General features: G+C 42.0%; 1 protein-coding gene across 7 annotated transcripts in view; it reads right to left on the bottom strand.

The window, feature by feature from the left end:
- Tpd52l1 (TPD52 like 1) overlaps window positions 1-25,531 on the bottom strand; it is a 118,654-nt gene extending 93,123 nt beyond the window's left edge. For 2 of the 7 annotated variants that reach the window (XM_006227737.5, XM_008758674.4), the window contains exon 1: window positions 25,289-25,531. In XM_006227737.5, coding sequence (XP_006227799.1) covers window positions 25,289-25,307 — 19 coding nt within the window. In that variant the 5' untranslated portion in view covers window positions 25,308-25,531. The remainder of the gene's footprint in view (window positions 1-25,288) is intronic. The other 5 variants (XM_006227739.5, XM_063274594.1, XM_039091345.2 and 2 more) reach the window with 4 other exon arrangements.
- Window positions 25,532-27,102: the final 1,571 nt, after the last annotated feature.

The raw sequence follows: 27,102 nt of genomic DNA, 5'->3' as shown, positions 1-27,102 counted from the left end.
CACAGGAGTGAGGGTCAGAAGTACAGGGCTTCCCGCTGCTGCTACTGCCATGGCATTCGTTAGGTAAATCCCTTCATCGCCTAGTTGTGGGAGACCATAAGCAAGTCCCTTCTACTCTAAATCACCTCACTGCTGAAGGGCACTAAGCAGCCTTCCAAGGCAGTGGGCACTCAGGAAATGGGTTGCTGAGTTTCCATGCAGAAGTCAGGAGTGTACTGGCAGTAGATAGTAACTGAGAAACAGAGGTGAGCATGAATAGCTTTCCAGGTATAGAAGACCACCAAGCCAATGCATTAACTCAAGAAAGTAGAAATGGGCTTGAAAAGTGGGGGATCAGAATTACCCAGGGTGAGATTACCCATGTAATCATGTGTATGCTTCAGTGTACTAATTAACAGCTCTTAAAACTCAAGGAATCAGCAACCTGTTCTTATCTGCTTATGCTGAATGTACAGATCAATCACTATTACACCACAAGGATGGCGTCTATATAGGACCCAAACAAACAATTGCTTAACAGGATTACTGTATCTATTCGAGATAGGATTTGAGTGTGCAAAAAGGATCTAGTTCTAAGTTAAAGTCTTTCTTCAGAGTTTATTTTAAACTGCACTTACATCAGTGTTAAAAAAAAGCTTATGATAACTCAAGCAGTCACAACAGAATCCATCCTGAGTTCTGTGACACCAAGAGAATGCCCACATATTACGATGCTTCTGTAGGTGATGTCCTCCACTAAAATTCTCAACAAAACTATAAATATCCTCCATTGAAAGGATCACCACTGAAACTCAGAGGTGAATGGATTCACACTTGTCGACATTTTAAATCCCAGCAGGCCATCAGTGAGGCTATAGAGAAGTGAGACATTCAGAGAAGGAAATCAGCACATCGTGAGTTTAGTTCAACAACTTCTGCTGGTATGCAGACTATGGCTACATATTCCAATAAATCTGTATCTACTAGATAAGAAGACTGGGCCGCAGGAAGCAAACACCACTAAGCTTTTATAGGTCTTATTTCCACCAGTTAGACCATTTGTCTGGTTAACATAAACGCAGCAGATATTGCCAATCCAGTGAAAACCAGCCGTCAGGCAAGTCACCTACCGAGGGTGCTGAGGGTCAGCTGGGACATCTTTCCTGTCACGTTGCAACCTTTGCCCAAGAATAACCATGAAGGCATGCCATCCAAAACATGGTTGCTTTGCCCATCTCACACTATGGTCACCTCTAGGGGCCTCCTCAAAGCTTGTTTAATGGAGATTGGGAAAATAGCTAGTTGTTAGTAAAGTAAACACCAGTACTCCAGTGATTGCTTTTGAGCTCTTAGACTCTAAACCCACAACGACTCAAGTGAGCATCAGCAGTTACTAACATCACAAGGGCAAAGAGGAAACAGCCTGGAGAGATTTCCGGAGACCACCATCGAATCTCTTGCCCCAAGGTTCTCTTTTCAGTCTTGAGGCAGCTTGTCCTTTCTCCTCTGTTTCTTATTCTTCCACAAAGGCAAATTCTTTGAGGATTTTCCTCTCCCCACTTCCTATATTTACCTCTTAACTGTTACATAGCTCCCTCACTGGTATTTTTAAATGGAAGAGCAACTTCTCTCTTGGCTTGCGTGCTGAGTTATCCTAATACCCCAACTCCCAACTTTAACCTCGTGTAGATGTCACTACCAGGAACACGTAATAGTAGAATGCTGAAATGTTCTTTTCTTTTTCCTTTCTTCTCTTATCTGTTTTTTTCTTTTCTTCTTGAAGTACTGAAGATTGAACCCAGAGCCATGTAGATGTTAGGCAAATTATCTAATATGCCAATTGTATTTTTACTTTATTTCTCAGACAGCATCCTTTCAAGTTGCCCAAGTTGACTTTGAACTCACTCTGTTGCCCATCCTCCTTCCTGCCTCCTCCTCCATGAGCCTAGCAGCAGCTGGATTGCACGCCTACACCACTAGATACCTCCTGGAAGTTCCTTTTCTAGGATGTTTAATTTTGTTATTACATCATTTATTTATTTTGTGTATGGGTGCATGCATGCATGTGTTGTATATGCCTCTTTCTCTGTGGTGCTTAATCTTTCATTAATGGTTTGCTTTTATTTAGTGTGTGTGTGTGTGTGTGTGTGTGTGTGTGTGTGTGTGTGTGTGTGTGTGTGTGTTGTATCTGCCTGTGGAGGGCAGAGAACAAGTCTTAACAGTTTTCTTTCCTTCTACCATTTGGTTTCCAGGGATCAAAATCAGATGATCAGGCTTGGTAGCAAGTGCTTTTACCCACTGAGCCATCTTACCAGCCCTTAAAACTCTTAATAATATTGCATCACATTAATAACATTTATTATCTTTAATTTTAGGAGTTCTTTGTATCAAAAGTTACAATGATTTTTAAACACCTTATAAAAGTTTTATATTAGTTGAAGGATCAGTATCCTGCTCCCACCTGCCTCGATTATCTGTGATTGTGTCCTTTAGGGGCCATCTGTTCATTTTTCATTTCATCCTTTTGTTTTTTTTAGAAGTACTTAAGAAGTACATTCTGTGGACCAATCATTGTTCTAGCTAAATTGAGGAAATATCAATAAAGGAAAACTGCACTCATTGAGCCTAATTTTTATACAAGAGGATAAACACAGAATTGTAGATAATGTAAAATGCTACCAACTAATGAAAGGAAATATCAGAGCAAAGGCTTTATAGTGTATATGCATTTATGACATACTACATAAACACACATACCTATGTGTGCAAACATACATATTAAAAGGGTTGTGTTACCATAATTAGATTTAAAGTATCTGACCTACTCAGAGCTGCCTTCCCAATTTGTCATTAGATGTTCTAGAATACTTAGAGGCCTCATCCTGCTGCTAAGCAACAGATGCCAGGATGCTCGATGGCCTGCCATCCCAAGCATGCGCCTTTCGTAGGCGGCACGCTGATTGGGTGAGCCTGAGTCAGGAGAGAGTAGAAACAAGAACTGCCATGAGCACGTCTGGCTGTTCCACTCAGCCTTGTTAAATGTTTATAAGATAAGTGATATAATGTGAGCAACACACCCAACCTGCCCATTCTTCCACAAAATGCATCTAGACGATGAATATTGATTTGTATGTCCACTATATATCTTTCTCATCTTAGAAAATAAAAGACCCAACTAGTAACCATGTAAAAAAATATGATCTTGTCAGCAAATTTTAATGGGCTTAATAAGTAATGTTCTAGAAAAAAGAAATCTTGAATATAGCAATTGCATTTATTTCTACCTTCAATCTATTCATCTTTCCTTTAACTCAGAAGGTTATTTTTAACATTGGAGTAGGTAGCCCATGAAAATCCAAGGGATTTTTCTGATGCAAGAACATTACTTAAAACAGGAGCTTAATACATAATTTGTACAACAAAAATGGAGGAGGTAAAGCTGGAGAGATGTAAAGAACATTTGCTGTTCTTCCAAAGGTCCTGAGTTCAATTCCCAACACCCACATGGCAGCTCACAATTGTCTAATGCCATCTTCTGGTGTGCAGATATATATACAAGTATAATACACACACACACACACACACACACACACACACACACACACACAGAGAGATAAATAAATCTTTTTAAAATAAATGAAGGTGAGGCTTGACATCATTAGGGAAGGGTTTTGGTCCATTCATTTTTACCTCACGCCTTTAGGATCCAGCACAGAAGTTACTCAATGAACACTTTGTGGGGAATTAATAAGAGATCCAGCCCATAACAAGCACTTTTCTAGGGTTCTTGCTCCATCCTCACAGAACCCACTGGGAAGCGGCCATTTTCACTGTTTTGTGGATGAGCAAACTGAGACATGGTAAGTTAAAACATACTGAGGAAATGGCTGAATTGAAGGGGAACACTGAAATGTAGAACAACGCCCACGCTCCTTGCCTTTAAGAGTCCCTTGAAGTGGTAGATCCCTCATTTTGCTTTCTTCTGTTTCCTTCTTCCTAACTCCCTCACCGGATCCGAGTCATGTGAGACAATGAAGTCATCCATTCAATGAGGAATATCAGCTCCCAGGATAAAGTTCAACAGATTACATTAGATAAGGAAAATATCTCATGTGTTTGAAGTTTTTCCACATAGGAAATAGAACCAATATTATCCCCACCCCAACCACATCCAAAAACAGATATATGCACATATACATCTAAAACACAGCTTGCGTTGAAGAAATGGAGCCCACCTGCTAAGCATGGACTAGGTAGGACCTTGAAAGGCTTTCAATCCAGCCTTTTCACATTAGAGGTATATGATAGGTGTGCAAACAAAGGATCTAAGAAGTCAGTGTCAGAGTGATGGCAAGACTCAGGACAGAGTGTGGCATTGGCTCCCAGCCCCTCCTCCCCACATCCTGCTGACTACTATAAATGTTGCAGGAGTATAAGAAACGACTACTCAGAGAAAAATTTGACTGATATTCGGGAGGATAATAAGGGTTTGGTAACCCAGTCCTGGACCACACACCTGAGTCAAAGGCAAAGTTGACCCAGATGGGTGCCAGATGGTAGGACTTTTGACCATGGAAACAGTAAAGCGCCAAACAAGTTAAATATTACAAGATAAGCAATAACTTTCTCTGATTTGACTTTAGCCTGAGGTAGCTGATGTCACCTTGAAAAGAAAGGGGTCAATAGTGACTAAGTGGGGGTTCAGACTGCTGCTCATTGAGTAGAAGACACTAGAGGTCAGGTTTTATCGAGTTTTCTGGAGTGAGAATCAGTCTGGTACTTGGGCAGTCATCATCCACATGACAGTTTTTTAACATCCACTAAGATGCTTTTCCTTTCTGGTTTGCAGGCTAACAGGAAGGTAACTTCACCCAAGTGTTAAAACAGCAACAAGAGTCACCATGGAGGCAGAATGACAAGCTTTTCAGAGACCCTTTAGAGTGTATTGAAAAACCAAAGTATTTAGCAAAAGTGGTCTTCACGTTTCTACAACAATCAAGGCAGCAGTTACCATAACCCTCATGTCGGGTGTGTTATCTCCAGTAAAGCAAGGGAAAACTAAGTGTAGTTTTCAGCTGTGAGACCCACTAGATCAGTGATGTTTAAATTCAATAAAGCCAAGTAAAGCAAGAGGACCCTGGGGGTTGGCATGTTGTTTTTGATGTTGATGGAATTTTTTTTTTTAATTTTCGTCTTGTATTTTGTTTTACTAGGACAGGAAAAAGAGACAGAGAGACAGAGACTGAGACAGACAGAGACAGAAGGGTCGTTAGAAAAAGTTATGATTCTGCTCTGGAAGATGATCTCACCTCTGAGTTGATTCTGGAGTCTGCAGAGGGCATTTTATAGTATGAGGGGTTTTCCTCGGTAACATTTCCCCCTTTGTCACTTGCAACCATCTGAAATCTCACTGGTTTTAGCTTGGCCTAATTATAAGGGATCCATTACGATAGACTGCCAACATGTTGGTCTTATGGCCTAATCTGTCATTCCACAGCAAGGCTGCTTTGAGAGCACAGGATGTGGGCAGCAGACACCCACATCAGAGTTTAACAGTATCAGCTTAAGAGCCTGAAGTCTATGTACCTTCTCTTCCCTGGCCAGTGGTCCCTGCCATTCTAAAAGGGATTGAGCATAGTCTCTTCATAGGAAGAGAGAAAAGAAAACTGGTCGCTGATTAACTGAGGACCTAGACCCTTTCTTCCTTTTGAATTCCTTCTATGAGTGTGTGCTCACACTCACACAGACACACACAGGGCACCCAGGCCACTGTGCACCATCGAGAGACTGTCCCAGAGAGACGGAGTGCGGCAGGCAATAAGACTCTTGGCAAATGAACACTTGTCACACAGAAACAGCAAACTGGCAGTCTCTTTTGTTTTTTAATGGGAAGAGGTCAGAGAGTAGAATCCAGTTTTTCTTTCTCCTTAAGTATTTTGTTTAAATTATTTTCCCCACATTTATTTTTCCATTCATGCAATTAGCCGATATCTAGCAAAGACTGCAGCAGTAAGAGTCAGCTGATTTTGGCAGAGCTTTTAAGAAGCAGCTAACTTTCAAATGAAGACCATGGCTCTGTCTGCTCTACAAATGCTGCCTGAACCCCAGCCAGATGCTCGAGCTGTGTTTTAGGAGCTAGAGATTAGACAGCAGCCACCTAATCAAATTATCTTGGCCTTCCAGAACTTACCTGTGGGAGGTGTGGGAAGAAAAAAAATGAACAAAATAAATTAAAAACACAGAGAACATTAAATGCAGGCAGAGCAACTGCAAAGCGCAGGGGAGGAAATATTGAGTGTGCCGGTGTATAGGGAGGAAACAGTGTGTGGGACTGAGAAGGGCCAGGATACAACTGTCAATCATGCTTACAGGTTCCCAAGGGAATTTCCCAGCCTGCCCTCGCTTCCCACGCGGAGTCCTACACCACATTACAGACGGCTGCTTCTGCTCGAAGCAACACATAGTCATCGTTTTCCATTTCTGCAGGTCAGAAATGGAGGAACAGCTTAGCTGAGCTCTCTCGGGGTCTCTCGAGGCAACAACTGTCAGGGTATGCATGATCAACTAGCAGCTCAACCTGGGGAGATTATATCCAAGGCTCATATAGGCTATTAGCAGATTCATTTTCCCAAAGCTACTTGAAGGGCTCAGGTTCTGATTTAGTCAGCCGGAGGCTTCACGACTGCATTTCTAACAAGTTTTTTTGGTGGAGCCCATGATACTGGTCAAGAGAACATAGTTTGAAAACTAATTCCTAGATTATATGTTCAGTCAACTCCTTCTACAACCCATATCAGCCGGCTCTTCATCTCCTCTCACACCTGTGAATGGGCCCTCAGCGTCAGGCTCTGCCTATAAGAAGAACGAGTAAACCTGGCCACCCAGCAAAGCTGTTTAACCAGGAAATTGGACTCTCAGGAACCCAGGGCATGATCTAGAAGAGAAAACAGAGCCTCAAGGTCAACAAATAAAGTTCTCACTTTAAACAAAGGCTCATCCAGAAGCACATGTATGTGGAGTTAACAAAAAACGTTCAGGACAGGAGTCAGGGATCCTGAACTGCCAAATTTTAGTGTACTTGTAAGTTGAAAGTTAGCTGTGTAGCTTCGTGAATGCTGATTAAAAACAACACAATGTCTTGGTTGGCTAAAGCCAAAAGATAGTTCACTACACCTAGTAATAGCAGTTGTCAAAATAACATGGCTGCACTAGTTCCCCGAGCTATAATACCAAAAGGCTGATGTAATCAACTGATAAAGGCCAGGTCTGTCTGTTTAGACAGTGGTGTGTGTTACAGGGGAGTAACACTGAAATTTGGAAGTCTTGATTTCTATAAGGGTTGCAAATATGTTTCATATCTGCCAACAGCAAATAAGGCAGCCATTAACGAAAGCAGTTTCTGTCACCCAGAGCTGCACACAACCTTGAAAACCCGTCCAGAGAATTAAAAAAAAAGACACCTTAAATTCTCAGAAGATGAGGTGGATAAGCTTGAGAGCCCCCTCTCAAGAACAGGCTTCTAGCTGCCTGGTCTGCAGGTCATGCGAAAGGATTGGGAATGGATCAAAGGAGAGAAAACCACTAAGGAGGAAAACTGAAGTAGAGTGTTGGGGGATGAGACAGAGAAAAACTCAAGGACTCAGAAGAGGAGCAAAGAGCGAGAGCATCGTTCTGAGATTCCAAAAGCAAAGAAAAGCCTGAGAGAAAGCAAAGAAACTACCTGTTAAGGAGTCCTGAGAGGGCAGGAGAGAAATACTGGTCCGTCCCAGACGGACCAGTGGCAGGCAGGCAAACTTACTCAACTCTAAGCCTACTTTGAAAACAGAGTTTTACACACCGCAAGTCTACATTTTGTTAGACACTCCTGTGGACACAGCAAGTGGACATTTAAAACTGTGGGGAAGGTCATGGGTGGAAAAAATATACTCTGGGGTGATTAACACTTTGACTGAATCCAGAACTGTATTTCATGAAGTGATGGGCAAAAGAATGAGTGTAGACATAAACAAACAAACAAACACCACAAGCCAAGGCTTGAGTCTTAGGGTAGTCAAGAAGAGGACAGAAGGTTCATGTAGGAAAAAGGAGAGAGGGAGGGGAGTCTAGGATACTGAAAATCAGAGGAGGGAAATATTGATAATAGACAAACATGATAGGGCTGAGGGGTAACATGTGGATTGTGTGTTGAAAGAGAAAGGAGAAAAAGGAAAGGGTACTGTCTTAGAGTTTTACTGCTATAAACAGACACCATGACCAAAGCAACTCTAATATGGACAAAATATACTTGGGGTTGGTTTACGAGTTCAGAGGTTCAGTCCATTCTGATCAAGGTAGGAACATCCAGGCCTAGTGCAGTAGGAAGTGAGAGTTCTACACCTTCATCTGAAGGCTGCTAGCATAATAGTGACTTCCAGGCAGCTAGGAGGAGGGTCTTAAAGCCCACATGCACAGTGACACACCTACTCCAGCAGAGCCATTCCTTTGTAATAGTGCCACTGCCTGGGCCGAGCATATACAAACCATTGCAGGTACTAATCCTTTATTTCCAAATCAAATAGAAACCAAATCTAAGGACACAGCTAAAATAGAGCCCTGCTAAGGTAGATACCATTTAGTTTAGGAGAAGACAAGTAATGTTCTATATGGGGCTTTAGGGCTTCATCTGAGGGCAAAGGGTGATATGCTTTGTACTAGTCCAGAGTCAGTAGAATGGTGGCTCTGAGCTCTGTGTCTATCCACGGTCAGACCTCTGTGATGCAGTTGTCTATTTTCATGTTACAAATTCCTTGGTTGCTGCAGTCAAGTAGACTTAACAGTGAGTATACTAAACATGGGATGAAGCCAATTAGGAATGGATTTTTTTTTACTTTCTTTTATTAGAAAAGGTCATCAAAATCTCAATTTACATCTAAGATGTTGAATGGTAAGATATAAAGGAGTAGTCCTTGATTTAATTAATATTCTTGCTCAGATCTCTCAAGGGAGGAAATCAGCAACTTTATAAAAAGTGAATTCAAAATACCATGACTCTCACTCCTTTCAACCCTTGAATCTCTTCCAGTTGTTTGAAACAAACTTTGCAGGTAGCATGCATATGCTAGAACTTCCTGGAATCCTTCAGCAATTAAAGAGAAATCCCGGGGGCAAGAACTATATTTTCCTCCTGGCCTGCCCTGTGAGGTAGGGGAAACTGTCCTCCCCTAATGCCATTATGTAGAAAGGAATCCATTTGGAAACTGGAATGCTGAGAAGCATACACCATGATGGTTGTTTGTCTGTATGTCTGCTTGTAGCTCCTACCATTGCTATTCCTGGTTCATTCATGTATAAAGAAGAAACTAATAAAAAACGCAAATATCTCAACACCCAAACTCTAAAACAGAGCTATCTGCAGTGCTTCCTCTCTCTCCCTTTATCTCAAACTTTTCTTTCCTTTCCTTTCTGCTTCCTAGATCCCCCCTGACAAGATGCCCTTGCTATCAGAACAATAGGGAAAAAAATTTCTAACTGAAAGAAGAAAACCCTATTTTGCAATTTCCCAGGAGTTGAAGAGGATCCCACATTTTAAATCTACGTCAGATAAAACGCAGTTGTCTAGGGTATAAATAACCACCAGCAACTATATAGCTAGGTCTGACACTGTCACACATTTTCAGTACATTTTCTGGTTACAGTAATGTATCAGTTTTGTCACTTGCAAAAAAAAAGAAGCAGTTTGCTGATGACTAAGGGTATTGTAGATTCGTGTTTTCCTTCTGGGAATTTTACTTCTTATATATCAAAGTGCAACATTTGTATATCAAACACATCCTGAGAACCTCTTTACAATGTATCATTATTGAAGGACAGGAAGCTCCCTTTTAGCTTCAGTTTTATTCAAATACATCAAGATGTTTGTTGCCTTCCCCAGCATATCAGTAATAATTCTTAGTTGAATGGATATATTTTAGGTAAATTGAATTTTATTTTGTAGACATTCCATAGACTACAGCATGGTATGGCATGTTTGGAGTCTACATTGTAACATGGGTTTTCCTGTGTTCTTAACTGTATCATAACTCAGTGAGTTTAACAAGTGGCTTCCAAGAGTCATTTTGAGAATTCTAAAACATTGGTAATGACCATCTGCATACACCATACACCGATAGCAGGCCAAGTGCATGGCTTGGACAGACACTTCTTTCTTCTTTTAACACTTTATACCCTTGTCACAAATCTTGCTAGTAGCTTAAGGAGCAAATCCTCTGTTTTGGTTTTGGTTTTCATAGCTCCATTAAGGCAGGTACTTTGCTAATATGAATATGGGTGAGAGTTAAATCAATAAAACATTTTCATCTAAACAATTACATATTGTAATATTCACAAGGTAATACAAACTGTTGGTGGGGGTACTTTCTACAATTCGTCCTTTTCATCAGTGTCTGAGGGGTACAGACCCCATTTTCCAGAAATGAACACAAATATCCCATAACTCTTAGTTTCTTTTAGAAGTCATGAGATTGGGGATGGAGAGGTGGCTCGGTAGGTAAATAGTAGTACCTGCTATTAATGTAGAAAGACTTGGATTTAGGTCTTGGCAATCCAGGTGAAGTGTTACCAATCTATAACCCCAGTGACAGGAAGTATGGTGGACAGTCAGTCTAGCCTAAATGGTGAGTCCTAGATTTACTGAGAGCTCCTATCTTTGACAATACAGTGGATAATGATACAGGAATACTGTTGGGCTACACACACACACACACACACACACACACACACACACACACACGCAAATATGCACACATTCATTCATACACAGACATACACACACATGAGGGGGAAGAGAAACATAAAATTAAAAACACTGACATTCTTAGATATGGGCAAAGAAATGGAACATTTAAGCTATTTTAAACTGACTATTCCTAGATCTAGTAGTAAAAATTCTGTACTGTTTCTGCAAAGCCCGTGCTGGGCAATTTAACAGAATTCTTCGTCATGTACTATAGGGCAATAAGCTGCTTAACCTCAGCCATATTAGGAAGAATATTCTCAGAGGTCTCGGGGATACCAAATTACCTTCAGATTCTATGACCTAGACCCTACCCAGATACAGAATGAATAGTGCAATTACCTTCTGCCCTTCAAACGCTCTCTGATTGTACAGAATATAAAGTGAGTTCACTATTGCAATTTGGTGCTCTGACCGCTCCTCATGCCAACATGAGCAGGTGGTTCTGAAAGTTACTAAAACCTCAGGTACAGAGTCAAGCTGTTTTCAACTTGCTGTTTTTTTTTTAATTTAAATTTTAAAATATTTTGAGAATTTCATACAAGCTAACTGTATCTAAACCATTTATACATTCTTTTTTTAAGACTCTGTGTGTGTGTGTGTGTGTGTGTGTGTGTGTGTGTGTGTGCGCGCGTGCGCGCTATCTGGGAGCTCATCTCTAGAGGAGAACTGATTCTAAGTTTCTCAGCATCCATTGGTTTCCTGTAGTTCTGCATCTAGGAGTGGGGGCCCTGTGAAATTTCTCTGTCCACATTGGCATACTCCAACATTTCTACGTTTCCTGAGATGAGGACAATTGATTAACCATCCTTACCTAGAAAATGAAAACAGCATCCTTGTAAGTTGGATATGCTTTTCGTTGAGGTTTAGTCTGTTGCTATATGTTGTAATACTAAATACAGGCCCCCAAGACCAAGTTGCCCCAGAGATGAGACAGTGTGCTACATAGACACAAGTAATTCTACGTCGTGATCTTGCCCCCAATTTATTTCCGATTGGCGAATAAAGATTCTGCCTATTGCTGGGCAGAATGGAGATAGGCTTGGTGTTCCAGGCTTTGATTCAGAGATCATGAGGAGAAAAACAAGAAGATGGAGAGGAGAAAGACGCCATGGGTTGGTAGTCAAGAAAGCATGGCCAATGAGGGCTCTCTAGTTGGAGTTAAGAGCAGCCCGGATGAGACACAGTAAGTGATAGCGCGGGGTTACTGATAGGAAAATAGATTCTAATAGCGTAGAGGGTAAATCCGTCCAGCATTACTGCTGATTAAGACTTAGTGTAAATAATAAAAGTTGTGTGCATTTTATTCAGGAACTGAATGATCAAAGGCAGGGTAGAAGCCCCAGATTGAGCTTAAATACTCTCTACAACTTTTTAATAACACAATGTCATTTTCAGTATGTACAAGTCCAAAATGCTATTATTAGCTTCAGCGTGAATTAGTTGTAAAAATCCCATTGGGATGGAAATAAGCCACCTAATGCTCTATGAACGATTACTTGTGGTGATGAATTCTTAACTCTGCTACCCTCCATTTCTATACCATTTCTATACAGTGGAGGACCCTAGGAAAGCACATGCTTCTGATTCAGCAAAACTGGAATGAAGTTTGTCTTTCTCACTCCATTTCTGACCTCGGTTTTCCTGTCTGCAAATGAGTTAAAGGTAAAGATACCTACCTCACAGTGTTACTACACATTTCCATAAAATAATGAATGCACAGGCAGGTCTTGGCAGGAGAGGCAACCACAAACATCTACTCAGTGCTCACCATGTACAGAGCACCATTCAAACATCTCTCATACGTTAACTCACTGAGGCTTCACTAGGACCCTACCACATTAGACCTATTGTCTTTAGTCCACATGCAAAGAGGCTGAGACCCTGAGAAACCATTACTTTTCCTAGAGTCGGCTGAATTTTAAGATTAGGGTGGTAGAATTAAAATGTGGACAGGTTTCCTTGATTCCAGGGCCGTAACCACTACAGACGCCCAAGTGACTACTGGAGCCAAGGGTCTGCCATACTTGTTATTACAATCACAGCTGATACAGATTTTCTGGGATATTTATTTAACTGAATCAATAGTTTCTGAAATGTTTATTAGTTGCTATAAAGTGCTAAGTAGCAAATCTGCCAAAATGGACTCTCTGTTCATAAGTTTTTGAAGAAATCTGTAAGTCTGTTTATTCAGAATATTAAGAAATGTTAGGGAGAGCGATTTGAGATGGGCTCTAACGGTTGACAGCATCTGTTTCATTATGTTCTAATGAGTTGCGTTTGAATTGCAACAAGAATATACAACATAACCAAACACATATATGAGATGGTTTAGCAGGTAAAAGTTCTTGCTACCAGGACTGATGAACTGAATTTGATGCCCAGAATCTATACAGCAGGAGGATCAATTCCCAGAGATTGCCTTCTGACCCCCACAGGAATACTGTAGAGTATATGCATTCCCCTTGAAAGGAAAAAGTTTAAAGTTGCCCCCTAGACAAAAGTTGAAGCCAAAAGCGGGCCCTGGAACTGCCTGTTCCTGAAGCTAGTTGATCACAGAAAGAGTAATTGCACCAACTGGTTCAGCCACTTTATTCCAGAAACTAGCTAACCATAACAGTGGCTGACCATAACAGCAGCTGACCATAACAGTGGCTGACCATAATAGCAGCTGACCATAAGAGTGGTTGACCATAACAGCGGCTGACCATAAGAGTGGCTGACCATAGTAGCAGCAACTGGTTAACCATAAAGTTAGATTAAAATCTTAAAGAACAATCATGAGAAACAGGAGGTTCGTCCTTGTGATTCAGTATGGTTTTTCCTTTAAATACCCCTTCTTCCAACCATTCCAGGTCAAACTCCTCTACCCTTGCGTGGGATACGAGTCTCGACCCCAGTGCACTCGTTTCTGTCGTCCCTATCAATAAACCTCTTGTTGATTGCATCAAGATCAGTCTCTCGTGAATTCTTGGGGGGTCACGTCATCCCGAGACTTGAGTGAGGGTCTCCCCGCTTCGGGGGTCTTTTACCCTAACACTAAATAAATAAATGTATGATTTTTTACAAAAAAAATGACAGTTAAATTCCATTGTTCTAAACTTGATTTTATTTCCTGAAATGGCATGAAATTGTTATTAAAACCTGAATTGTCTCCTAATGTAATATAATCATATAGAAGCCTGCTGATATTTAGCAGGGAAGGAAGAAATGACTGTAATAAAATGGCGTAGTTGTTTACAAAGCAAGTCTTCACTCTTTGGGGGACTAGATAGTTGACTACTTGCTTGCCAGCAAGCCTGATGACCTGAATTCAGCCCCTGGGGAATCACCTGGTCAAAGGAGCGAACCAGCTCCTGAAAGTTGTCCTCTGACTGATACATGCGCTTACATACACATAAAATAAATGAATGCTATAAAAAAGAGTCCATGTTCCAAAGAGTAAAAACTATACACTGTGATATTTCACAGATCAGCATTCCTGGCCTCATTTTCTGTTTATATCCTTCCTTATTTCTTTTCATTCATTTCCAATGTATACTGACCCACTGGATTTTACCTATATATCCATATAAAACTGTTGTAAGGCCTTCCTGGCACAAGAGTCTTGAGCAAAGTATAATGTAAATTAATATTGACACTGCCATTTTAATGGGATTTGCAAACAGGTAGGAATAAACCAGTACTTATTATTTCATGACACTCATGGGCCTTTACCATTCTCCTGGGTTAAGTGTCCAAATGAAAAAAGGCACTATTGTAGTAGACTGAATAATCCTTAACTGTAAAAAGTGCAAATTAATATGAAAATAAAAAATTCCTTACAGATGTGGAGAATTTGAGGCTTTGGGGCTGTGCAATTTAGCCAGATTTAGCCAGGTGAGCCCTTAATGCCAGTGCAAATTTTTATGAGACAGGCAGAGACTCACCAAAGTTAGAATGGGGGATGTGCTGTGGCTGCGACCTCAGAAGCAGAGATCGGTACCTCTGCCAGACAAGAGTTTGAGCACCTAAAGCTGGTAGAGGAAAGGCAGTGAGTCGCAGACAAGCCCTGTCAATGCTGCCACTATGTCTCTCTGGTCTATAGAATTGTATGGGTTTCAGCTGCAAAGTGTGCAGTAATTTGAAAGCCACGGGAAGCTAAACCACTAGAAACTTGATATGCAAGGGTTAAACAACAAGGTTTTCCTTTTAGCATAAAAAACCACCAAAAACAAACAAACCAAAAAGCCCAACAGTAATAACAAAAACAAAAACCACCCTGGGAAACATAACAATGAGGCTATTTCAATTTAGAGAAGTAAAACATCAAGGTACACTTGAAAAGGATCAGGAACTTTCATTTTTAAATGGCTAACGCACATCTCAAGAGCATGCTAAATTCCTAACCAAATTTGCTTACAGGAGGTATTTCTCAATTTAAGTATGAAGTTATGCCCCAATATACACACCCTAAGTTGAAAATGCCTTAGCATGAGAAGAGCCTGAAGCAATTTAAACAATTAAACATCATAGCTTAGCACCGTTGCTCACTGTAGCATGTCAACTGTTTCATACAGCACCAAGTGGTTGACTAGAAACTGTAGCCGGCTGCCATAATCTACCATCAGAATACTGTGGGCCAGTTAGCGCTCCCTGCTGTGACAAAATGCTTGAGGAAACAGCTTGTTGCGTGAAAATATTATTCAGATTCATGGTTTCCATAACTCTGGTCCATGGCCAGCTTGCTCTATGGCTGCTGGACTGTAATGGACAGAATGCTCCTTCAATTAGAGCTCCTGTGGGACACATTTGCTTCCTTCAAGCAAAGAGGAAGTAGAGCAGGATCCCATGCGATGCGAAAGCCTCATGGACCCATGTCCTCGTCCAGGTCCCACTTCCCACCAACTCCCAGGACTGTCGTCATATTACAAAACCATCAACAGAGTCACACTTGGATTACGGTCCAGTCCTCATAATTGAACTGCCTCTCAAATGACTGCAATCACCATAGAGGCATCAAGTATTCCACACACAAGACGACAGGGAGATAATTCATAACAAAACCATAATAAGCATTGTACTGAATCCCAAGTCTGAGATAAAGATTAAAATTCTGATAGAGTACAGAATGCTCATCTTTTCCACACTATTATAAAGTTCCTTCACCAGGAACACACATGAAGGCCAACTTCTCCAGGCTAACGGAAAGCAGCCAGAGGTAATGGCCTCCTGTGGGAGCTGCCCACTCTGTGCTGATCATGAGCCCCTTCTCACAAAATCACCTACTCATAATTCCCCTGTCCCCGTCCTGCCAAACTCCTTAGGGTATCTTCTTGTTTTGCTGTTAGTAATTTAGTATTTTCACAAACCCAATGAATATGTCTGGAGAATTTCATTTCCAGGTCTTTCAATGACCTGCGTCTGCATTTCTGAGCTACTTGGACAACCCATATCTGTAGCACCATTGTGCAACAAGGGGCCTCCAGTTACCAGATGCAGGCCTGATCTCTTACACATTTGCTTTCCTTTAGATTTAGAGGCAGACAGAGAGAGGGAGAGAGAGAACTGTCTCCAGTTCAGAAAACTGTAAAGTAAACCACAGGTTGCTTACACCTTGAGCATCACAGGGCTATTTTAGAATCTAAGATCAAATGCCCATTTGAGGTTCAATCCAGCTCCATCCAGCTGTGAGAGCAGAGGAGAGAGTGTTGTATGGTAGTTGGAGAGGCAGTTAAGACTTGAGTTTTATCTTTCCAGGGTCTGAGTGGGATTGGTGCTCACAATATTAACTTTGCTACTCATTGCCTATTTATCCATAAACAAGAATCTAGCCACGGTCTCACCTCCTCTGCAAAATGGAAATGACAGCTCTACCTACCTCCTTCGGTGCTACCACCGACAAATCAATACATATAAAGCATTAAGAATAGAGACAGAGGCCTGTGCCCAGACCTGAAGCAATCCCACAGTTCTCTGTATCCAAATCCCATGGCGGTAGAGAGCTGGACTCACAGAAGTGTGGACAATCTTGAGAGCTCAGGAGAGACCCCCACTTCTGCTCACATTCCTGGCCCAAAAGGAACCTGCCTAGTACCCTCTGGGTACAGGAATATAGGAAGAGTCAGCGGCAGGATCCTTCTAGTTTCTGCATGCACCTGGAGCTGAAACCAATCTCACAGCTCTCTGTACCCAAATCCCATGGGGGAGAGAGCTGGAGTCTCAGAAGTACAGATAATCCTGAGAGCTCAGAGGAGACCACATTCCTGGCCCAAGAGGAACCCATCTAATGCCTTCTGTGCCCTCTGGGCACAGGAACCTAGGAGCAGTCAGGGGCAGAAACCTTCTGGTTTCTGCCTGTGCCCAGACCTGAGTCAGGCACCAGGAGCGCTGACACATCTGAAAGCAGAAGTAAGACCAACTCTTCTGCTCCAAGCAACATAGCTGGAGGCCACAGGACACACAAACGAGGGAGCAGTCTGGGAAAGGACTCTTCTGGTCTCTGCCTATGCCTGGAGTTGAACCTGTCCCACAGCTCTCTGTACCCAGATCCAGGTGTAAGAAAACAGCTTTACAGGAGTGCTGACATACAGGCTTATAGGAGGGTCAAGTCACTGTCAGAGGTTGCAAGACAAGCAAACAAACAAGACAACCTGATGGTGAGAGGCAAGCACAGAAACCATAGCAACAGAAACCAAGACTGCTTAGCATCATCAGAGCCCAGTTCTCCCACCAAAGCAAATACTGGATATCCCAACACACTGGAAAAGCAAGATTTGGATTTAAAATCACATCTCATGAGTCTAGTACCCTCTGGGATTTTAAGAAGGACATAAATAGCTCCCTTAAAGAAATACAGGACAAAACAGGTAAATAGGTAGAAGCCCTTAAAGTGGAATCACAGAAATCCCTCAAAGAATTATAGGAAAACACAACCAAACAATAAAGAAATCACAAAGGGAGACAACCCTGGAGATAGAAAACCTAAGGATCAGGATTCATAGATGCACTGACAGAATGCAAGAGATAGAAGAGAGAATCTCAGGGGCAGAAGATTCCATAGAAAACATTGACACAACCATCAAAGAAAATGTAAAACACAAAAAGCTCCTAATCCAAAATATCCAGGAAATCCAGGACACAATGGAAAGATCAAACCTAAGGATAATAGGTATAGAAGAGAGCAAAGACTCCCAATTTAAAGCGCCAATAAATATCTTCAACAAAATTATAGAAGATAACTTCCCTAACCTAAAGAAAGAGATGCCAATAAACATACAAGAAGCCTACAGAACTCCAAATAGATTGGACCAGAAAAGAAATCCCTCCCGTCAAGTAATAGTCAAAACACCAAATGCACAAAATAAGAAAGAATATTAAAAGCAGCAAGAGAAAGAGGTTAAGGTACATATAAAGGCAGACCTATCAGAATTAAACCAGAGTTCTCAACAGAGACTATGAAAGCCAGAAGATCCTGGGCAGATGTCATACAGACCCTAAGAGAACACAAATGCCAGCCCAGGCTACTACACCCAGCAAAACCATAGATGGAGAAACCAAGACATTCCATGGAAAAACCAAATTTACATGATATCTTTCCACAAATCCAGCCCTACAAAGGATAGTAGATGGAAAACTCCAACACGAGGAGTTTACACCTTAGAAAAAGCAAGAAAGTAATTACTTTTCAGTGAACCCATAAGAAGAAAGTCACACAACCATAATTTCACCTCTAACAATAAAAATAACAGGAAATAATAATCACTATTCCTTAATATCTCTCAACATCAATGGACTCAGTTCCCCAGTAAAACGACATAGACTAACAGATGGGATACATAAAGAGGACCCAGCATGTTGCTGCATACAAGAAATATACCTCAGTGACAAAGACAAACACTTCCTCAGAGTAAAAGGCTGGAATACAATTTTCCAACCAAATGGTCCCAAGAAACAAGCTGGAGTACCCATTCTAATATCGAATAAAATAGAATTTCAACCAAAAGTTATCAAAAAAAACATAAGGTAGGACACTTCTTATTCATCAAAGAAAAAATCCACCAAGATCAACTCTCAATCCTAAATATCTATACTCCAAATGCAAGGGCACCTACATTCATAAAAGAAACCTTACTAAAGCTCAAAGCACACATTGTACCTCGCACAATAATAGTGGGAAATTTCAACACCCAACTCTCATCAATGGACAAAGTATGGAAACAGAAACTGAACAAAGACATAGAGAAACTAAAAGAAGTTATGAACCAAATGAATTTAACAGATTGTTTATAGAAAATTTCATCCTAAAACAAAAGAATATACCTTCTTCTTAGTACCTCATGGTACTTTCTACAGAATTGACCATATAATCAGTCACAAAACAGGCCACAACAGATACAAGAAGATTAAAATACTTTCCTACCAGATCACCATGGACTAAGGCTGGACTTTAATAACAACAAAAATGACAAGGAGCCCACATACACATGCAAGTTGAATAACGCTCTATTCAATGATAACTTGGCAAAGGAAGAAATAAAGAAATTAAATAAATTTTAGAATTGAATGCCAATGAAGGCACAACATACCCAAACTTATGGGACACAAAGAAACCAGTGGTTAAAGGAAAACTCATAGCTCTGAGTGCCTCCAATAAGAAACTGGAGAGAGCATACATTAGGAGCTTGACAGCACACCTAAAAGCTCTAGAACAAAAAGAAACAAATACACCCAACGGGAGTGGACAGCAGGAAATAATTAAACTCAGGGTTGAAATCAGTCAAGTAGAAAGAAAAAGAACTATACAAAGAATCAACAAAACCAGGAGCTCGTTGTTTGAGAAAATCAACAAGATAGATAAACCCTTAGCCAGACTAACCAGAGGGCACAGAGATTATATGCAAATTAACAAAATCAGAAGTGAAAAGGGATACATAACAACAGAATCTGAGGAAATTTAAAAATCATCAGATCCTACTGCAAAAGCCTATATTCAACAAAACTAGAAAATCTCGATGAAATGGACAGTTTTCTAGATATATACCAGGTACCAAAGTTAAATCAGGATCACACAAGCCATCTAGACATCTCCATAACCCCTAAAGAAATAGAAGTAGTTATTAAAATTCTCCCAGGCAAAAAAACTCCAGGACCAGATGGATTTAGTGCAGAATTCTATCAGACCTTCATAGAAGATGTCATACCAATACTGTCCAAACTATTCCACAAAATAGAAACAGAAGGAGCACTACCCAATTCCTTCTATGAAGCCACAATTACGCTTACACCTAAGCCACACAAAGACCCAAAAAGAAAGAGAACTTCAGACCAATTTCCCTTATGAATATCGACGCAAAAATACTCAATAAAATTCTCACAAACCGAATCCAAAAACGCATCAAAACAATCATTCGTCATGATCAAGTAGGCTTTATCCCCAGGATACAAGGGTGATTCAAAGAAAAAAAAACATGATTATCTCAAGGCCCCTACCTAACATATTAAAAGCAATATACAGCAAGCCAGTAGCCAACATCACACTAAATTGAGTGAAACTTGAAGCAATCCCACTAAAATCAGAAACTAGACAAGGTTGCCCACTCTCTCACTACTTATTCAATATAGTACTCACAATCCTAGCCAGAGCAATCAGACAACAACAGGAAGTCAAAGTGATACAAATTGGAGAGGAAGAGGTCAAAATATCACTGTTTGCAGATGATATGATAGTATACTTAAGTGACCCCAAAAGTTCCACCAGAGAACTACTAAGCCTGATAAACAACTTCAGCAAAGTGGCTGGGTATAAAATTAACTCAAACAAATCAGTAGCCTTCCTCTACTCAAAGGATAAACAGGCTTGGAAAGAAATTAGGGAAATGACACCCTTCTCAAAAGTCACAAATAACATAAAATACTTTGGTGTGACTCTAACCAAGCAAGTGAAAGATCTGTATGACAAGTACTTCAAGTCTCTGAAGAAAGAACTTGAAGAAGATCTCAGAAGATGGAAAGACCTTCTATGCTCATGGATTGGTGGGATTAATATAGTAAACACAGGCATTTTGCCAAAAGCAATCTACACATTCAATGCAATCTCCATCAAAATTCCAACTGAAATCTTCATAGCGTTAGAAAGAGCAATTTGCAACTTCATTTGGAATAACAAAAATCCCAGGATATCGAAAACTATCCTCAACAATAAAAGAACTTCTGGGGAATCACTATGCCTGAACTCAAGCAGTATTACAGAGTATTACAGAGCCAACAAAGGCACATGGTATTGGTACAGAGACAGGCAGATAGATCAGTGGAATAGAACTGAAGACCCAAAAATGAACCCACACACCTATGGTCACTTGATCTTTGACAAAGGAGCTAAAACCATCTAGTGGAAAAGAGATAGCATTTTTCAACAAATGGTGCTGGTTCAACTGGAGGTCAGATGAATGCAAATCAATCCATTCTTATCACCCTGTACAAAGCTTAAGTCCAAGTGGATCAAGGACCTCCACATAAAACCAGATATACTGAAATTAATACAAGAAAAAGTGAGGAAGAGTCTCGAACACATGGGCACTGGAGAAAATTTCCTGAACAAAACGCCAACGGCTTATGCTCTAAGATCAAGAATGGACAAATGGGACCTCATAAAACTGCAAAGCTTTTGTAAGGCAAAGGACACCGTTATTAGGACAAAACAGCAACCTCAGATTGGGAAAAGATCTTTACCAATCTTACATCTGATAGAGGACTATATCCAATATTTACAAAGAACTCAAGAAGTTAGACTCCAGAGAGTCAAATAACCCTATTTAAAAATGGGATACAGAGCTAAACAAAGAATTCTCAGCTGAGGAATATTGAATGGCTGAGAAGTACCTAAAGAAATGTCTAACATCTTTAGTCATCAGGGAAATGCAAGTCAAAACAACCCTGAGATTCTACCTCACACCAGTCAGAATGGCTAACATAAAAAACTCAGGTGACAGCAGACGCTGGTGAGGATGTGGAGAAAGAGGAACACTTCTCCACTTCTCTTGGTGGGATTGCAAGCTGGTACAACTACTCTGAAAATGAAAATTAGACATTGCACTACCTGAGGCCCCAGCTGTACCTCTCTTGGGCATATACCCAAAAGATGCTCCAACATATAACAAAGACACACGCTCCACTATGTTCATAGCAGCCTTATTTATAATAGCCAGAAGCTGGAAAGAGCCCAGATGCCCTTCAACAGAAGAATGGATACAGAAAATGTGGTACATCTACACAATGGAGTACTAGTCAGCTATCAAAAACAATGACTTCATGAAATTCATAGGCAAATGGATGGAACTAGAAAATATCATCCTGAATGAGGTAACCCAATTCCCCCCCCCCAAAAAAAAACCCACACATGGTATGTACTCCCTGATAAGTGGATACTAGTCCAAAAGCTCAAATTACCTAAGATACAATCCATAGACCACATGAAGCTCAAGAAGAAGGATGACCTTTAATCCTTCCTAAAAGTGGAAAATAAACATCCATAGGAGGGGAATGGAGACAAAGTTTGGAGCAGGGACTGAAGGAATGGCCATTCAGAGCCTGCCCCACCTGGGGATACAGCCCATATACATACAGCCACCAAACCCAGACAATATTGCTGATGCCAAGAAGTGCATGCTGACGGGAGCCTGATATAGCTGTCTCCTGAGACACTCTGCCACAGCATGACAATACAGAAGTGAATGCTAGCAGCCAACCATTGAACTGAGAACGGGGTCCCGATTGGAGGAGGTAGAGAAAGGATTTAAGGAGCTGAAGAGCCCTGCAACCCCATATGAACAACGATACCAACCAAACCAGGGACTAAACCACTACCCCAAGACTAAACATGGGCAGACCCATGACTTCAGCTGCATGTGTAGCAGAGGATGGCCTTGTTGGGCACCAATGGGAGGAAAAGCCCTTGGTCCTGCCATGGCTGGACCCCCCAGTGTAGGGGAATGTCAGGGTAGGGAGGAGTGTGGTTGGAGAGGGGGAACACCCTTATAGAAGATGGGGGAGTAGGGATGGGATAGGGGGCTAATGGACTGGAAAATTTGAAAAAAAATCCAATAAAAATAAATTAAAAAAAAACAAGTATAGAGGCAGAGACAAAACAAACAAGACTAAGCTACTTTGACTATTGATAACTGGTCCTAAAGTCTAGGATTCTCTCATTGTAGTGTGTGGCACTCTCCTGTCAGTACCCTGTGGTGGTTTTACATCTTAGTTTGTGAAGTAAGAGCCACATTCATCTTATTCTCTGCTTTGAGTTTCATGAAGTGGAAATCAAGTCTGGTCTTGCTGATCTGATGCTCTGTCTGCAAGAAGATAGCACTCAATATTTGCTCACAGATGAAGTAACGAGGGCATTTCTAAGTCTACAGCTTCAGGGACCATCAGAATTCAGGTGGGTGCTTTTTCACTACTGTAATTCTTTTACTATTTTATTGAATAATAGAATCACTTGGGTAGCTTTCAAGTATTCTCATGGTCAGACCCCAGGGATTCCAGAATGACTGCTATGGGATCTGCCCAGTCCACTTGAGTCCATATCCATGGGGTCTTCAAACTTGCCCATAATTAAATGCAGATAAATAATACTTGAAAAAAAACTATCTGAATGTGTACGGACTTTTCTCCATTGTCATTCCGTTGTCACTAATAAGTGATCTGCGGACTATTAAAAGTGTACAGGAGATGAATAAGAGGTCCTAGGCAGATATCAAATACACTTGAGATCCTTGGGGTTTAATTTTTTTTGACTGTAAGTGGTGTGTGTGTGTGTGTGTGTGTGTGTGTGTGTGTGTGTGTGTGTGTCCCACAGAGACCAGAAGAGGGCATCCAATCCCCTAAAGCTGAGTTGTGTAGATAACCAAACTTAGGTCCTTTGCAAGAGCAGTACAGCTCTTAAGCACTGAACTGTCTCCATCAGAGATTTTGGTGTCTTTATAAGGGTCCTGGTGTCAATTCTCGACAATACTTAGAAATAAATGCATTCTAGTCTGAAAGTCAGGTGGGAACGCTCCAGTACTGTCAGTGTCTGCTTCCGTTCAGAAACAAAGGCATCTGCTGGACGAGTCTGACCAGCAACCAGGGCTCTCCACTTGCTGAATGTCAGCAGGGACCTTCCCCCAGCCACATCTGTAAGCTTTTGTTACATGCAAGCTTTCTCAAAGAACTCTATCAGTTTAGTCACACACACTCCTCAGTCCCAGATCAGCATCAGCATCTGGGTAGTTTCCTCATCTTTCACAGACTTCCTCCCAGCCCACATCTGATCATGTGGTCTGCCTCAATGAAGACTCTTGTTATTCTAGAAGGGTTTAGGCAGAATCCTTCTCGCTCCTTCCTGATGCTTCCCCAGTAACCCTACGTCCACTGACTCCCACACTACCCACACAGCTGGACGTTGTTCATGCTTTTGGGATTTGGGGTTCGAGCTCAACTCCAGGGTCTGGAACTGCCTTTAGTTGCACTCTCCTTTCCTCTTCAGATAATGGGTGTGTGTTAGGGAGGGGGGGTGTGCTGCAGCTTCCGGGCAGGGCCTTGGCTGATTCTTTGACCAAAGAAGAGTATGGTTCATGTTGTTCAGACTATTGTGATCCTGGCAGCAAACCAACTGAGTGACTCCAGACCTACAGACTGCCAAAACTGCCCTCATTCCAGCTGCTTTTGCCCCTAGAATGCATGAGGTCCGGAACCTCTTTGCTTCATTAAAATAAAAAACAAAGTTTATTTATTTTAAAAGGCACCACAGAATTCCTCAGTGGGAAGAAAGGTAGTCCTGATGGCATTAATGCAACCCATTCCTTCTGAGTGTCGCTTCCAAAGTGGATTTCTGAGCGCTTTCGTCCTCACTGTCTCTCGCCCCACATAGGACCACCTCCCATCCTTTCTAAGGAAAGGATGAAAAACCAGGTCAGGGTTATCAGTCTGGAGGCGGGGGCCAGGGGGTGGGAGTGGGGGGAGTTGTGAAGCTCTTTTGCCATTGAAAGGCCAATCATCCCCCCCCCCCGCCCCCCGCTGCAGCCCCTGTATAGCAGGGACACTGAATCTTCACAAAACTACCACCTCTCTCGCGTCCGCGCCGAACTTGTGAACAGCGGGACGTGAGCTCCAGGGCCCGAATCCCAAGGAACCAGCTCCCCCGCCCCCACCGCCCACCCCCGGTGGGTGGAGAGCAGCGCAGGGATCCGGAGCCTACACAACAGGTCCTTTGAGCACCTTCCAGGATGAGGAAGTGTGGCCCACAGACTGCTAGAAGGGACAACACAGTGCAGACAAGGACACAATCCCCTGAGGACCGGCTACTCAGTTTTTGGGTCCCCATTCCTTCCCTGGTCCCCAGCCCCACCGCAAAATTTGAGTTAGGCAAAGGATGCAAGCGTGATCCCGAAGGCGCGCGTCGGCTCCGAGTTCCATCCGCGTAGGATGTCCCTGTCTGTCCGGGAGTAAAGTTAGGTAAAGGAAGAGAGTCTCTCTGGGCTTCTGAGGACCAGACCTCGGGGGCGACCGGCGACCACCCACCTTGTGCCTGCGCCTCCATGGTGGCCGGCGTGGAGCTGAGCGCGGCGGGGAATCCACGGACTCCTCGCAGAGCAGCAGATGGTAGCGGTGCCCGAGCTCGGAAGACTGCCAGCCACGCCGCCCGTGCCCTCTTCTGGGCGAGCGTTGCGTGGAGGAGGCGGGGGACTGCGGGCGGCCACCACTGGCCGCTGCTGGTTACCTCCGCCCCTTCCAGTCCACCTGGTCCACCCAGCGCAGCGGAGAATGCCAGGTTGGGCGCCACCTACTGGCCGCTCTGCGCACCCAGTGGGCGGCTTCCCCTCCAAGGTGCAAATGCCCAGACAACCAGAAGCCTGCAAGATAAGACACAAATGCCTTGGCAGGAAGGAGATAGGGAGGGTAGGGGTACAATGCTGAGCCACTGGTTCTGGTGGAGACGGTAGTGTTAGGTTCCTGGGCGCCCCAGTACCATATTTTTGTCAACTGCCCATTACATAACTTTATTTTATATGCCCGTTTAAAGAACTCTTACTTAATGTAATTGGTTCATCTAACATTGAGTATACAGAGCTGTAACTCAGACCAAAACATAAGTTATTAAGGTTATGTAATGTGTAAACTTCCTCTGTAAAGTTCATCACTCTCTACTGTACTTAGGGGGTTGGGCATGGATTCAGTCTCAAACAAAAGTCTGAAATGAGGCTAGGCAGTGTTGGTTTGGGGGTAGGTTAAGTCTCAGTATTTTGAGACTTAACAGAAGAAATAACAGAAGAAAAGCTGTGTTTGGTGTTATCATGTGCCTTGTTATCCAGAGCCTGTAGGCTGTGCCACTGCGTTGGTGGAGTAGTCCTTTTTAGAGAAGACTGAAACTTCAGTCCTGTGTCAAGGCTAGTCTGGAAGTGTAACTGGAAAACCAGTAGTATGAATGGGCGTTCACATGTCACCTCCACCAGTTTCTACCTACTTCCTTTTCCTCAGCATCTCACAAACTCCACAAAGCACAGTCTAGCATTTTCTTACGCCTGGTGTTACATAGTTTGCATTTTTTTTTTTTTTTTGGTGAAAGAGTGTCATTCTCTTTCTCTATAAAATAGATGAGAAAGTCTGGTGAGATTGAAGGTGGTTATTATATGAAATCTCCCGTAATTTCAGCCAAAGAGCCTCAACCAGATTTACAGCTCAGGAAAGATAGTGAATAATCAATCAAAAAGTCCTATTTTCACCACATCCAAGTTACTCTCAAAGTTACAGGCTAGAAATATGAATGGTGTCCTTTCCCTTGAGAGAAAGAATGCTGGTGGTTTTGGGGCATGTACACAAACAGGTGGTTTTTGGTTGGTTGGTTTTGTCTGTTTTTCTCAGTTTTGTGCTGAAGATCTCATAGGTATGTAATCATTTTCATGACATTTACCCTATAATGACTTTTAGTGAAAGTAACTAGGAAGGTTCAAAGTGGCAAATGGATGAATAAATCACTTTTAGAGCCTATTCAGTTTTTCTGGTCTTCTTAATCCTAGAAATTACACATCGGGTCACAACAGTTGACTCCCAACAGTTAAAATGAGCTAACGTTGTGCCTGACTTTTCATCTCTAGCCACCTACTTTCGTCTGGCTTGTTTCCAATTGCTAAAACTTTAAGCTTCTGCCCTTTTAACATTTTGGTCATTTTTTTAATGATCATAAGACTTGGACATTCGTTCTTTGCCCTAGGGATTTGGCTAGATTCCAAGACTATAAATGAAGGGCACAATTCTCCCTTCCCTTTCAAGGGGTTCATGATCTATTGAAAAGGAAGGATAAACAGATCCTTCATGAATCGAGTGAAGGTACTGAG

Source organism: Rattus norvegicus, chromosome 1 (genome assembly GCF_036323735.1).
Source record: "Rattus norvegicus strain BN/NHsdMcwi chromosome 1, GRCr8, whole genome shotgun sequence".
Classification (NCBI taxonomy): domain Eukaryota; kingdom Metazoa; phylum Chordata; class Mammalia; order Rodentia; family Muridae; genus Rattus; species Rattus norvegicus.
This window is presented reverse-complemented; position numbering and strand designations above follow the sequence as displayed.